The sequence below is a fragment of the Phyllostomus discolor genome, chromosome 5 (genome assembly GCF_004126475.2).
Source record: "Phyllostomus discolor isolate MPI-MPIP mPhyDis1 chromosome 5, mPhyDis1.pri.v3, whole genome shotgun sequence".
Taxonomy (NCBI): Eukaryota; Metazoa; Chordata; class Mammalia; order Chiroptera; family Phyllostomidae; genus Phyllostomus; species Phyllostomus discolor.
The window spans coordinates 69,980,438-69,994,455 of NC_040907.2; the positions used below are offsets into that span (position 1 = coordinate 69,980,438).

The window sequence follows — 14,018 nt, forward strand, 5'->3', positions numbered from 1 at the left end:
GTAGATGATGGGTAATTAAGATGGGGAACACTGAAGGAAAGGCTGGTTTCAGAGAAAGAACCAAGGTTCTGTTTTGGACATATTGAGTTTGAGATGCCTATAGATGTACAATTAGAGATGTCAGTTAGGCAGGTAGACTGTAGACATGGAGCTCAGGATGGAGGTCTGGGTTGGAGTTAAAAATCTAGGAATTCACAGGTATACATAAATGTGTGTACGTATATACTCTGAACCCATGTGATAGATACAAATACCTAGTTGTGTGGAATTAGAAGAATAAACATTGGATAGAACCCCTAGAATGTTAACATCTTTAAATTATATTATTTTTATTTATTTTTTAAAGATTTTATTTATTTTTTTAGAGAGGGGAAGGGTGAAAGAAAGAGGGGGAGAGAAACATTGATTGGTCGCCTCTCATATACATCCCAACCGAGAACCAAACCTACAACCAAGGCATGTGCCCTGACAGGGAATTGAACCAGTGACCTTTTGCATTGTGGGAAGACACTCAACCAACTGAGCCACATTGGTCAGAGCTAGGATGTTAACATTTTAAAAGTTAAAATGTTGACTTCCAGCCAAGATGGAGGTGTAGGTAGACACACTGTACCTCCTCACGCAACCAAAATAAGGACAATAACAATTTAGACACAAAATAACAACCAGAACTGACAGAAAATTGAACTATATGGAAGTGGGACAACAAAGGAGTTAAAACAGACACATTCATCTAGATTGGTAGGAGGGGTGGAGTTGGTGGCAGGGTAGAGAGGGATCGTGGCAAAAAAATTGGTGGCACCGGCCTGAAAGGCATCCCGAGCACAAGAGTGCAGCGGGTGGACCCTGGGTGCACAGGTGGCGGCTGGCAGACCCCGGGTGCGGGGTGGCAATGGGCACACCCAGCAAGGTGGCAATTGTGAAGTGAGGCACTGCGAGCAAGGAGGTTGGCTGACCAGGAAGCCCCACATTTGTGCACAGATAAACTGGGCAAAACTAGGGAGTGAGACAGACTGCTCAGCACAGGATCCCAGCACCGGGAAATAGAGCCTGGGGCACTGATTGAAAACACCTGTGGGGGTTGAGGTACAGGGAGAGCCTCAGGGGAGAGTTCGTTGGAGAGACCCACAGGGTCCTAGAACATGCACAAGCCCACCCACATGGGAATTAGCACCAGAAAGACCCAGTTTACTTGGGGGAAGCAGCTGAAGGGACTGAAATCTGACTGAAAGCAGAGCAAGCACCATTGTTCCCTCTTGGACGCCGCCCCCCCATACAGCGTCACAACCCAGAGACTGGGTTGCCCTGCCCTGGTGAACACCTAAGGCTCTGAGCCTCGCTAGGTAACAGGCGTGTCAAGACAAAACAAAAACAAAACAAAACAAAAAAACAATGGCCCAAATGGAAGAACGGCTCAAAGCAACTAAGCAACAAAGACATAGCCAACTTATCAGATGCACAGTTCAAAGCACTGGTGATCAGGATGCTCACAGAATTGGTTGAATTTTGTCACAAATTAGATGAAAAAATGAAGGCTACACTAAGTGAAATGAAGAAAAATGCACAGGGAACCAATAATGATGGGAAGAAAACTGGGACTCAAATCAATGGAGTGGACCAGAAGGAAGAAAAAAACATACAATCAGAAAAGAATGAAGAAACAAGAATTCGAAACATTGAGGAGAGGCTTAGGAACCTCCAGGACATCTTTAAACATTCCAACATCTGAATTATAGGGGTACTAGAAAGAGCAGAGAAAGAACAAGTGGAAAAGTTATTTGAACAAATAATAAAGGAGAACTTCCCCAATCTGTCAAAGGAAATAGACTTCCAGGAATCCCAGGAAGCTCAGAGAGTCCCAAAGAAGTTGGACCCAAAGAGGAACACACCAAGGCACATCATAATTACATTAGCAAGGTAAATTACATTACAAGGTAAAAATGAAGGAGAGAATCCTAGAAGGAGCAAGAGATAAGGACACAGTAACCTACAAAGGAGTTCCCATCAGACTGTCAGCTGATTTCTCAAAAGAGACCTTGCAGGCAAGAAGGGGCTGGAAAGAAGTATTCCAAGTCATTAAAGGCAAGGACCTACATCCCAGATTTCTCTATCCAGCAAAGCTTTCATTTAGAATAGAAGGGCAGATAAAGTGCTTCTCAGATAAGGTCAAGTTGAAGGAGTACATCATCACCAAGCCCTTATTATGTGAAATGTTAAAGGGACTTATCTAAGAAAAAGAAGATAAAAGCCATGTACATTAAAATGACAGCAAACTCACAATTATTAACAACCATACCTAAAACAAAAACAAAAAGAAACTAAGTAAACAACTAGAACAGGAACAGAACCACAGAAATGGAGATCATGTGTAGGGTTATCAGTGGGGGAGTGGGAGGAGGAGAATGGGGGAAAAGGTAAAGAGAATAAATAGCATAGGTGGTAGGTAGAAAATAGACAGGGGGAGGGCAAAAATAATATGGGAAATATAGAAGCTAAAGAACTTATGACACATGGACATGAACTAAAGGTGGGGAATGTGGGTGGGAGAGGGTGTGCAGGGTGGAGGGGAATGACGGGTGGGAATGGGACAACTGTAATAGCATAATCAATAAAAATATTTAAAAAAAATTTTTAAGTTATAATGTTGAGAGTTGGGTAGAGAGGTGAAAGAGGAACTAAGAATCAGCCACCGGCAATGTAGGAAAAGTGGGTAGATAATGATCATGGGAGCACAGAGTCCAGAGTTTTTAAATAAAGTGGGAGTGGTCAAATGTGCTAGAGGCTCCTAAGAGATGAATTAGCAAGATCCCCTTTGGTGAAAGATTACAACAGATGCTGGATTGAATGTGGATAAAAAAAGATGAAAACCTCAATATGAATACCCTGTCAAGAAATCTAGCTGTGAAATAAAAAAGACAGGATCATAGTTGCCCTAAGATTTATTATCTCACTCAATCCTCCAAATTACTATTATGCTTATTTTACAGATGAGGAAACTAAGGTAGAGGGTCAAGAAACTTGAAAAGGTTATAAAATTAACCCAGTTTTCTCATCTCATCTAGCTGATCCCTAAAAGTCTTTCTACCTCCAAGAAAAAAAAATGAAAAAATATACCTCTGTTTCTGTTCCACAGTCATAATAAATTTAGCATTTTTCACAAGAACAGAAGCAGCCTGTTGCACACCTTTCCTTGTTGCACAAAACTAAAAATGAATGAATAAATTTTGTATTAAAAATCCATATTAAAAGCTGGGCATTACACTAAAAAAATAAGCAACCAAAATTCATACCACAAGTGTGGGTTTCTGATCAGAATATGTTTGTATAACATTGGCGATTTTGTAGTTGAGGGATAAATCAAACTTGAATTCAGTTTGGTTACTACAGCAGGGAAATCCAAGGACCACTTTCTGAAGTTTCACTGGTCTATGTCTCTCATCCATTTTCAGACATACAGCAGGTCTTTCACCATTTGAAAGCCATTCTGCAATCTTTAAATAATAGAAATGTATACATTGAGTTTTTTTCTAATAAAGTATTATGACTAAAAATAACCCAATTATAGACCATAGTAAAGTAGAAGCATAAAATATTTAAATATAGTCTTTTGCAATATCACATGGTAGTTCATTGACACTGTTCTATTGATATATTGGTAAACATTGTATTACCAACAGCAGTATTTCAAGATTATATACACTTTTTACCATGGTAAACTTCCAATTAATTATTATTATTTTGTTTCCTTTTCCTTATTAAGACTCCAAAGTAAAATTAAATTGATTTTGGCAGAGAAATTGAATTTCTCACTATCACTGTAACTTCTTTGCTTTTTCAGAACTATGTCTAGATATGGTTGATACTACTGTGTTGTCTTAAATGCTGGCTGAAGAGTAGCAAAGCAAAGGTTGGCTTAGACTGGTAAGGGTTGACAAGTTTTAAATGAAAAGCAAATAAATACTTGAGAGATGGCAGTGCCAAAAGCACATGTCAGACTCAGTGCTAGAGTCACTAGTTGGAACTGTGTGGTGAGCAATCCTTATCTTCATATAGTCTGCTTAGTAATCAGGCTTCATGCCCTTCTATGAACCTGACCATTGCTTTGACTGGAAGGTGGATTAATGAGTTTCTAGTTGCACAGGAAAAATTACTGAAACATTTTCAATGCTATCATGATTAGAGATAAGAATGTACAGTTTGAGAGTGGCAGCAGGCCAATGATAAAGACCTTAATTTAGAGAAAAATTGAGAAAGAGAACTTGGGTTTTTATTGTTTATATATACTTTAAAATGTTCTCTATCAGTCTTGAATATAAACAAAAGTTGTCATTTTTAAGAACAAAAATGACTAAATTGTGTCAAATTAAAGATAATAGCCAAGTTTTCCATTGGATTAGACAATATAGCAGCTATTTGTGAAAACAATTACTAAGTAGTAGCAGGAAGAAAAAGTCATATAGTAGGTCGAGAAGTAAATAGTGAGAAAGCAGAGAGGAAACATAACATTTTCAAATTTGAAAACAAATGAAGAAAAATGTAGGACATATATACATTACAGAAAGTATAAAACTGCATGTAATTATTTATTTTCGTGTCTATGTACCCCATTAGTCATGAGATTATCCTCAAAAACAGGGTCTATATGTTTTTACTTTTGCATCTGTCATTAGTGCTTACCACAATGCTAGGCACACAGAATTGGGGAAAGTGGATGGTAATGAACTAAACAATTATTTTTACTCTCCACCATACTCTGCTATACAACTAGAGTCAGTTGGTTCCAATTACCATAACATATTAAGAGTCATGTTATTACAAGGTATATGAAACTAAGACTTTTAGATACTAGTAAACAACAGGCTTGCACCAAAAAATGTTTTATTAGAAATAATCACTCAAATTTTATGGTCTTAATACTGCCTTCCCTACAAAATCTAAACATTACTTTCTACAACATACTTTCTATTAAATTGGTTAGGAGACTAACAACAACAACAAAAACCCTCAGTTTTTTCTAAGACTAAAATGACTAAATATTTCACTAGTCATAAAAAATTTCAGTCTAAAATCTCAACTTACATCCTCAGCATTTGGAATTGTTGCAGACACAGCTACAAATCTCATTGGAATAACAGAACTGGTATTTTCTAAAGTATGAGATAAAGATTGCACAGTTTTCATTCTGCTAACTACAACCTCAAGAGTTGGTCCACGATTTTCATCTTTTACAACATGTACCTAAGAAAAAAGTCAAGAAAAACACCATTAGCTGTAAAAATAAAAAAATCTTCCCTGGTTGGTATGGCTCAGCAGATTGAGCACTGGCCTGGGAACCAAAGGGTCCCTGATTTGATTCCCAGTCAGGGCACATGCCTAGATTGTGGGCCAGGTCCCCAGTAGGGGGCATGTGAGAGGCAACCACACATTCATGTTTCTCTCCCTCTCTTTCTCCCTCCCTTTCCCTCTCTCTAAAAATAAATAAATAAAATCTTTTTAAAAAGATAATTTTTAAAAGAAATAAATAAATCTATCTAATCAATTACAATTTGCAAGAACATTAATGCTCATCCTTAGAAAAATAAGCATTTTCCAGTTGAAGGGATAAAACAAACATATAGTTTGGTTGAAATGTCTTGCTTTTCTTTCTATCCATTCTACTCATCTTTTTATGTTTATTTCTGAAAGTGAATAATATGTTCACTACCTCATCAATGAGAAACAGTCGAACCAGTTGGACCAAAGAGTTGTCTCTCCATTTCCTAGTCATGCTATCCCATTTCTCCTAGGGAAAAAAGTACAAGTGGTTTAACATAAGGAATTGTAATAAATATTATTAGGATATCAATAAAATTTTTAAACTTATGTGTTACAAATGATGGGCTATATATATATTTTTTAAGATTTTATTTATTTATTTTTAAAGAGGGAAGGGAGGGAGAAAGAGAAAGAGAGAGAAACATCAATGTGCAATTGCTGGGGGCCATGGCCTGCAACCCAGGAATGTGCCCTGACTGGGAGTCGAACCTGTGATGCTTTGGCTTGCAGCCCACACTCAATCCACTGAGCTACGCCAGCCAGGGCTGATGGGCTATATTTTAATTAACATCTTAAAAGTATTGTGAAAAAGATTTTAAAATTTTGTATAGGGTTCCTGGGAGGGGAGTAAAAGACAGAAAACTGTACTTGAACAATTAAAATGAAATTTAAAATAATAATAATAAATAAATAAAAATTTGTTTAGGTTTTGACAGCCTTTCAAGTGTTTAAAAAAATTGAACTTCCATTTATTTTTAACCAAAAATGTTCAAAATTATAGTCTTATTACCTCTTTTAAGCTCTATCAAGATCCTTCCTCTGCAACACATAATACTTAGATAGAAGAATACAAGGAACAAGTATGATTACAAATTATCTACAATAACAAATTGCCTATTCATATCTTTTGTCTATTTTTCCTATTTGGTTGTTTGTCATTTTCTTATTAATTTGTAGTATTCCTTATATATCCTGAATACTTACCTTTTGTTTGTTTTATTACACTGTAAATATATTTTTCTACTTTGTATTTTATTTTAACATTTTTTCTTGGTGAAGAGAAATAGCTATTTTCTAATAAACCATGAAAATAATAAAGTATAAATAACACCTACTGGAGTTGTCATAATAATATGGGCATGCTGAATCTCAAATAGGTCATCCATTAGTGTATCTCCAGTGAGTTCTTTACACTTCAATCCTATTGGTCCAAATTTTTCTTTCCAGTCATCAAAACGCTGACTACACAGGGCTTTTATTGGTGCCACTATAACAATATAAGATATTTATTTTGAATGCCAGTGAAATTGTAAAAATTATTTGCATAAAAACACTGGTTAATAAAGTTAAGATAAAAATACCTATCTAGGTACTGCCTAATATTTATAAATTAAAAATTAACAGTAGAAGCATATTATTCAGAGTTATAAAGGTAATCACCAAACAGAACTAAAAACAGAAAAAGAAGTGATTGCTCAGCTAATTGTAACTAAGGGTGAACAGAAGTAGAGCAAGAGATTATTTTTCATTATAATCCCTTTTGTGACCATTGATTTTTTAACCATGTGCATAAATTACTTTGATGAAAAATTTAAAAATATATATACCTAAGAAAGAAGGGTTCCTGTGGGAATTTCGAGAACTATAAAATGTTTGATTTTATTTGTTCATCTTGCCTGTCCTTTTAAAAATAGGCCTGTTAGGGCCAAATTCTCAATTCAAGTATTACTTTGTATTTATAACTGAGCAAATGTGTTTTGAACTTAATGTAACAGGTAAGACCAAATGTGGACTGTCTTTATGAAAAAAGTATGGAAAACCAAGTAATAAGTCTGATGAATTGAATTTATTTCTTACTTTAGCCTCAATGTTTTTTCATTATTACAATTATTACTCTTAAAATATATAAATACTTACTGTAAACAATTTTAATATTTGACCATGGCAATGGGACTTCCATTAACAATCTTGTTACAGCAAGTTCAAACAATACCGTTTTCCCAGAACCAGTTGGAGCACAAATCACAAAATTCCTATCTGTGTAAAGAAGCTAAAATATAAAATTTAATGAATTGCGTAATATAGAGAATTTTTCATTCACATTTTCAGTTTGTTACAAAATATGCCTTATAAAGACTCTGGAATAATAAACAGCTTAAACATTTTTATCTCTAAACTAATTAAAATTATGACCTTGCTCTAGATCCACCTCCTTAAAAAAAAAAAACACTATTAAAATTTGCTATCTTGTTTTGTAAAAGTAAATATGCTAGATCTGGAAGAAAATCACTTCTTTAGCTTCCAGAGAAATTTTTATAAGTCTAATAAATACAAACCAACCCACCTATGAAAATCACATGCATTCATTCAGTAAACATTTTTTGAGCTGCTATAATGTACCAGTCACTGAGTGTGGCACTGGGGATATAAAGTGAATGTGATCTAGTCCCTACCCTTCAAGAGCAAACAATCTAGCAAGAAAAAGCAGAAAAGTAAATAATCATAATAAAATACTTACATCATCAAAGGCTTTGGACTGTATATAGTTGAAATATGGGAATTCTTTGAAAATACCTCTAAATTTTGCCGCTTAGTATAACATTAAGGAGTCAAATATTTTGGAATTTTAAAAATTGGTTACTTTTAATTTTAAAATTAAATTAAAATTGACTGCCAATATTTAATGGTGAAGTTTTAATACTTGCAATTTTGATATCATAAGAAAGGAATTAACAGATAGAGGAAGGGACCAAGAGGACAACATAGGATGCTCCTGAATTTCCCTCCTCTCACAGATCCACCAAATACACACTTACAAGCAATAAGTATGATTACAGCTACACACAGAACAATTTCCTCTGAGAGAAATCCTGAAACTTCTAGTTGAGTGACTCCTATACAATGGACAAATGAGAAAATGACATCGAAATAGGTAGGAAAGGCTAGGACAACTCTCACCATAAATTCCACCCCCAGCATACCACCATACAATTGGGAAGGAACCCCCAACTCCCACCTTTTTCCTGAAGAGCAAAGGTTTTAAACTACACATGTAGTGACTAAACTTTTAAGGCTTCCCACCTAAAGGACAAGGCCTCCCAAACACCCAGCTCTGTAAGCCATAGGGCTTGCATTCATGAGTTCCACAGGACTACAGCAAAGATCAGTTTTCACATGGGCACAGGAACACACCCCTTCCCACATGCACCCCCACAGGTACACATCCAGGCTCAGCACAGAGGGGAGAGGCCCATCTCGAGTTTCTCCCTTGGGAGGAATATAACTGCATACTCTTTCAGCTGCTGCCTGAGGTTCTAGCTGCTAATCAGAATACAAATACTACACTTATTTAAGCATTTATATTTTTGTGAAGATATACAAAAATTGCTGGATTGTGATAAATGTTCCTATTAAAAGTTAAATGAGAACATATTACTTCTCTGATCAAATCCCCCATTTCTCTCAAAATATATAGCTACAAGGCCCTACAGATGTTGCCTCCTCACCTTCACCTCCACCTTTGTGTTCTGACCTCATGTCCTACTACTCCTGACTAACCCATCTCCTCTACCTATATGGAATTCTTTTCTGTTCCTCAAAAACATCAGCCAAATTGTTGTTCAAACTGTTCTTCCTTTCATATTTCCTTGGGTCTTTCACTTCCTTCAATTGCTTACTTATACCTCACCTTCTCAAAAAGAGCTACACTAATTATATAATTCTTATCCTAAGTCCCTGATCCCAGCATTCCCATGCTAATCACCTTTACTCTGCTCCACTTTTTTCTTTCTCCCTATTACTCATTATCTTCTAAAATACTATATGATTTATTTATAGACTTACAGTTGTTATCCTGTCTCCCAAGAATGTTAACTCTTCAAAGACAATGATTCACTGTCTGTTTTTTTAACTGACATATCCAAAATACCTGAACAGTGCCTGGCACAGTAAGCACCCAATTAATATGTTTGCATTTATTAAGTCAATTTACAAATTTTCATTTTACTTTCAGTTCTGCAGAATGTCAGAATATTTGTGCCAAAACAAAATGTAATTTTCAGTGTGTCAATCCATCAGCTTTGAAAGGAATCTCATTTTTCCTCCAAAATATGTCTCTTCCTATAAAATATTTATTTGTAACAAGCCCACATGTGGGCCATCATGCTGGATTTTCTCTCATTAGGTAGTTCCTCATCAGTTTACACTCACAAAAATGAATCTCTAATCCAGAGTAGATACAGAATCAATTTTTTACTCATGAGCAAACTCTGCTACTAAAGTCATTTATCATCACCATCAACACTTGATATCAAATTTTTCCTTTCGTTTAGCAAACTCTCAGCAATGTCACTGTAATTATATGTTATTACAGGTGAGAAGATGTCTTCAGAACTGAAAATGACAAGATTACTGTGGCAGCATCAAGCTGACCAAACTTCTATTGTCCTGAAGATTCAAATATAGTAAAACATTAGAAAAGAAGCAGAAAATAAGTTATATCCCCAAACTCAAATTATCATCAATAGCATTCAGCCTTCCATTTTAATTTAAATATACACTTAGAAAATATGAAGGGTAGCAGTTCTGTGAGTTTGACAGTAAATGAACTTTTTGGACAACACAATGGACACAAAAGTAGGCAACAGTCTTAATCCATAAAGAAACCTAAACAATAGAATCGCTTCAGCTGTGCTAATACAGAACAAAGATCTTTAAAACTCTTCAAAAGTTACTGTCATAGTATGGCAAGTTCCAGTAAAGGATAAGAAGGATTTCCCATTATGCAGATAATGAAATTAATTTTAAGTGTTTACATTTTCTCTGTTTCCACCCTACTTTGATCACCACAGAGAAGGAAGTGCAGCAGGATTAAGACCACGTGCTGAACAGGAGCACTAAAGGATGACTATGTCAGAAGTTATTACACTGTCACATATAACACTTTTATTGTCCCCTCCCACCATTCTAATGCAATTCAGTTATCTGCATTGGACACAACTCTTCATGAGGGATCAGGCAAGTATTTTCTAACCAAAATTCAGAATTATCTCAGTCTGTGGAGTAGCCAGGATTGGAATCACTTTTCCCTGGATTTTTCTAGCTCAACTGCCCAATATCTGGAATTCACTTTGTTTTGCCAACTAGATCATAACTTTTTGTCAGTTCTAAGTGGCTTTCCCTAGCTTTTGAGTCACTAATTCTATCATTCTAAAGCACAATTTTGATGATATATTGACCTGCTCAAAAAATTCTGTGCATGGTTTCTCCTCATTGCTTAATAAATTTATTAAAACTAAACACAAAACTTCTTGAGTGTGGTATTCATGGTGTTAAAGGATCTGATCCTCAGATAACTGTCCAACATTATTTCCTACTACCCATTTAATCATAACTTTCATTTCAACCAAACTGGAATGCTTGTTGTTTCCAAATATATTCCATATTTTACCCTCACCCTTGCTCATGGATATACTTTTCCAAAAACATTTTTGTTCCTTAATCTGGTTTTCAGTGTATTTTGAGATATGAAGATAAATAAGGCATGGTTCTTGCCTTCATGGAGTCCATAGGTCACAGGGAAATAGTCATAAGACAACTAATGAATTCTAATAAAATAGAATAAGTACACTATTATAGACATAACACAGGGTATCAAAGAAGCTAAGAGGATATTACCTCCAGAACACATGTATATACTCAAAATATGTGAATTAGATTATAGGTATAAACTGCAAATTAGGTTTTCAAAAATACTAGATTTGTAAAAATGTCCCAGTCCACAGTATGCCTCATTCTCATTCATTTCCCTTCCCTATGTCTATTCCAATATGTTTTTCTTCCCAAAGTATAAGAAATTGTATCGACTTATAAGTAAATATGCTCAGAGACCAGCCAGTAATATAAACTCATTTGTGTATTTATCTTGTGACAGACTGGAAATAAACAGCTTATAAACTCGCACCAGACTGCAGACCACTATTTGAGTAGCACTATCACACACACACTGAGTCTCTTACATGACCCCAAATATTCACTTTTCTCTCTTTTTCTTGTTAACCAAAATAAACAGAGATAATGAAACAAAGTATTTAATAATTATGATTTTAAATAAAAGCTTCTGTAGTAAAATAATTTAATTTGAAGGATACGGATTTCTGTGATAGCCTTCAAATCATTTTCTGTTACTCCTAAAAAAAAAACAAAACCCTACATACTTATATGGTATTTTAAAACTTTTCCATAAAAACTGTTTAGATAAAGTTTGCATAACTTTTCATTGACAGCACAGTTAAATATTTGTATCACAGTTTAAGGTATAATGCAATATAATAAGGTATAATGCAATATAATGCAATATAATTAGAAATGCAGAAATTGCACATAAATAACCTATTCAAGTTTACTATATTTTTATACTACTCCTTATGCTAAGAAACACAGACTAGATACTTTTATACACTTTTATAAACCAAGGGAAAAAGCAAAGAATTACCTTCAACTTCATGAGGCTGGGACACAACTGAAAAAGATGGTACTTTCAATACACCTTCTCTAATTTCAGAAGCAGGAAAAGCATCACTTGCTGTAAACATGTTAATATCTGAATATTGAGGTTTCTGCTTACTATTGCTACACTTCCATGATGTCCCTTTGTTCATTTCTGTTTGGACAATTTCTCCTGGGACAACATGAGAATCCAAGTTTGCAATGTCATTAGAATAAGCACTCCTATGCATATTGTCGGATATTTTAAATAATCTACAAAAAAAAGAAAAGGAAAAAACATGTTTGCATGTGAAAAACTAGCATAAAATTGGTCCCTTTAAAAATACCTGTAGGTTATGGTTTATTCAAACACAAACACGAATCATTATCCTAAGATAAGACTTGTTAAATTTACCACTTTTCACTTTCCTAAAACTCAGATAAATCTATTTGTGGTAGCCAGCTTCTGAGATAGCCCCAATGATCCTGGTCTCCTGGTATTCACACCTTTCTTTAGTCTCAAATCAGTACTAACCTATGTGATTAGTAGCGTACTGTGGAAGTACAAGTGTGTGATTACCAAGGCTAGGTCATAAAAGACATTGTCTCTTCCACATGATCTCTTGTATCACTCACTCTGAGAGGAGCCAGCCACTAGTATACCATGAGAACACTCAAGCAATCCCATAGAGATGCCCATGTGGACAGATACTGAGACATCTTGTCAGTAACCAGCACCCACTTACCAAAAACTATTCAGTAATCATTTTAGTGTAAGAAATACTTCTTTACAAAGTTCTGGAAAATACAGGAAAGCCATCTTTATAATTACAATTTATCATATTAAACTAATCTAAAGACAATTTGCTCACAACAGTCCTAAGGGGTGAAATAACCATTAAGGTGCTTAATACAGCATTCACACCTTATAATAGGAATGACTGCAGGTATCAGTTTTACAGAATTTCAGTGGTCCCCAACCTTTTTGGCACCAGGTGCTGGTTTCATGGAAGGCAATTTTTCCATGGACGTGGGGGTGGGAGTAGGGAGGGAGGAGGCAAGCTCAGGTGGTAATGTGAACAGTGTCCTTAGACAGGAGGAGGAAGGTTGCGGATCCTTGCCATAAGGAATGACACCCACACAAATACTATTAAAATATAGAATAGTTTCTAAATTAATTTTTTATTAATCTTTTAAAAGTATTTTATTTAGTTTTTACCTTTAAAGTTGTCTATTACAAGGAAATAATGATTGATTAGGGTAGAATAGTGAATTCTAAAGAAATTAAGAATTAAACAACAAAGTCCTTCCATTCAGGAGTGCCCTAACAGGTAGTGTTCACTTTTCTAGTCATTTCAACCAAACTGGAATGCTTGTTGTTTCCAAATATATTCCATACTTTACCCTCACCCTTGCTCATGGAAAAGTGTCTACTCTAGACACTTTTCTCTCTGTGTACATGTGTTTGCTTGTGTTCCTGTGCACATGTGTGTATGTTGAAATGTGTGCACATACACCTGTTTGGGCATGTGTAAGTACCAGTGTGCACATACATGTATATGCACTTGTGGATGTTGGCAAGAATGATTCTGGAACCTGATTTCCCCAGGGGTGAACACTGCTTCTGTCTTCCCATTTTTCTATGGATGCACATCAGAATTTTTTAAGAACCCCTGCTGTGGAACATGGACAATTTTCCATTTTTCACTCCCATCATTGTGCTGAAGGGAACATCTGCATCCATAAATCTTTTTTAGAACACCTCCCTAGAAAGTAGTGATTCTGGGTCATAATGTAAATATAATTTTAAAGTGTTGCTCACAGTTTCTTACAACCATGTCCACTTTTTAAAAAAATTATTTGCCCTGGCTGGCATAGCTCAGTGGATTAAGCTCGGGCTGCGACCCAAAGCATCGCAGGTTCGATTCCCAGTCAGGGCACATGCCTGGGTTGCAGGCTACGTCCCCCAGCAACCGTACATTGATGTTTCTCTTTCT

At 35.5% G+C, this 14,018-nt stretch overlaps 1 protein-coding gene across 1 annotated transcript in view; it reads right to left on the reverse strand.

Moving 5' to 3' along the window:
• The window catches only part of HFM1 (helicase for meiosis 1), a 91,949-nt gene that overhangs the window by 63,802 nt on the left and 14,129 nt on the right, over nucleotides 1-14,018 (reverse strand). The window contains exons 4-12 of the mRNA XM_028513628.2: nucleotides 12,029-12,294; nucleotides 11,685-11,723; nucleotides 8,054-8,124; nucleotides 7,453-7,585; nucleotides 6,651-6,802; nucleotides 5,705-5,782; nucleotides 5,080-5,238; nucleotides 3,291-3,491; nucleotides 3,115-3,203 (exon numbers count right to left, since the gene is read on the reverse strand). Coding sequence (XP_028369429.1) covers nucleotides 3,115-3,203; nucleotides 3,291-3,491; nucleotides 5,080-5,238; nucleotides 5,705-5,782; nucleotides 6,651-6,802; nucleotides 7,453-7,585; nucleotides 8,054-8,124; nucleotides 11,685-11,723; nucleotides 12,029-12,294 — 1,188 coding nt within the window. The remainder of the gene's footprint in view (nucleotides 1-3,114; nucleotides 3,204-3,290; nucleotides 3,492-5,079; nucleotides 5,239-5,704; nucleotides 5,783-6,650; nucleotides 6,803-7,452; nucleotides 7,586-8,053; nucleotides 8,125-11,684; nucleotides 11,724-12,028; nucleotides 12,295-14,018) is intronic.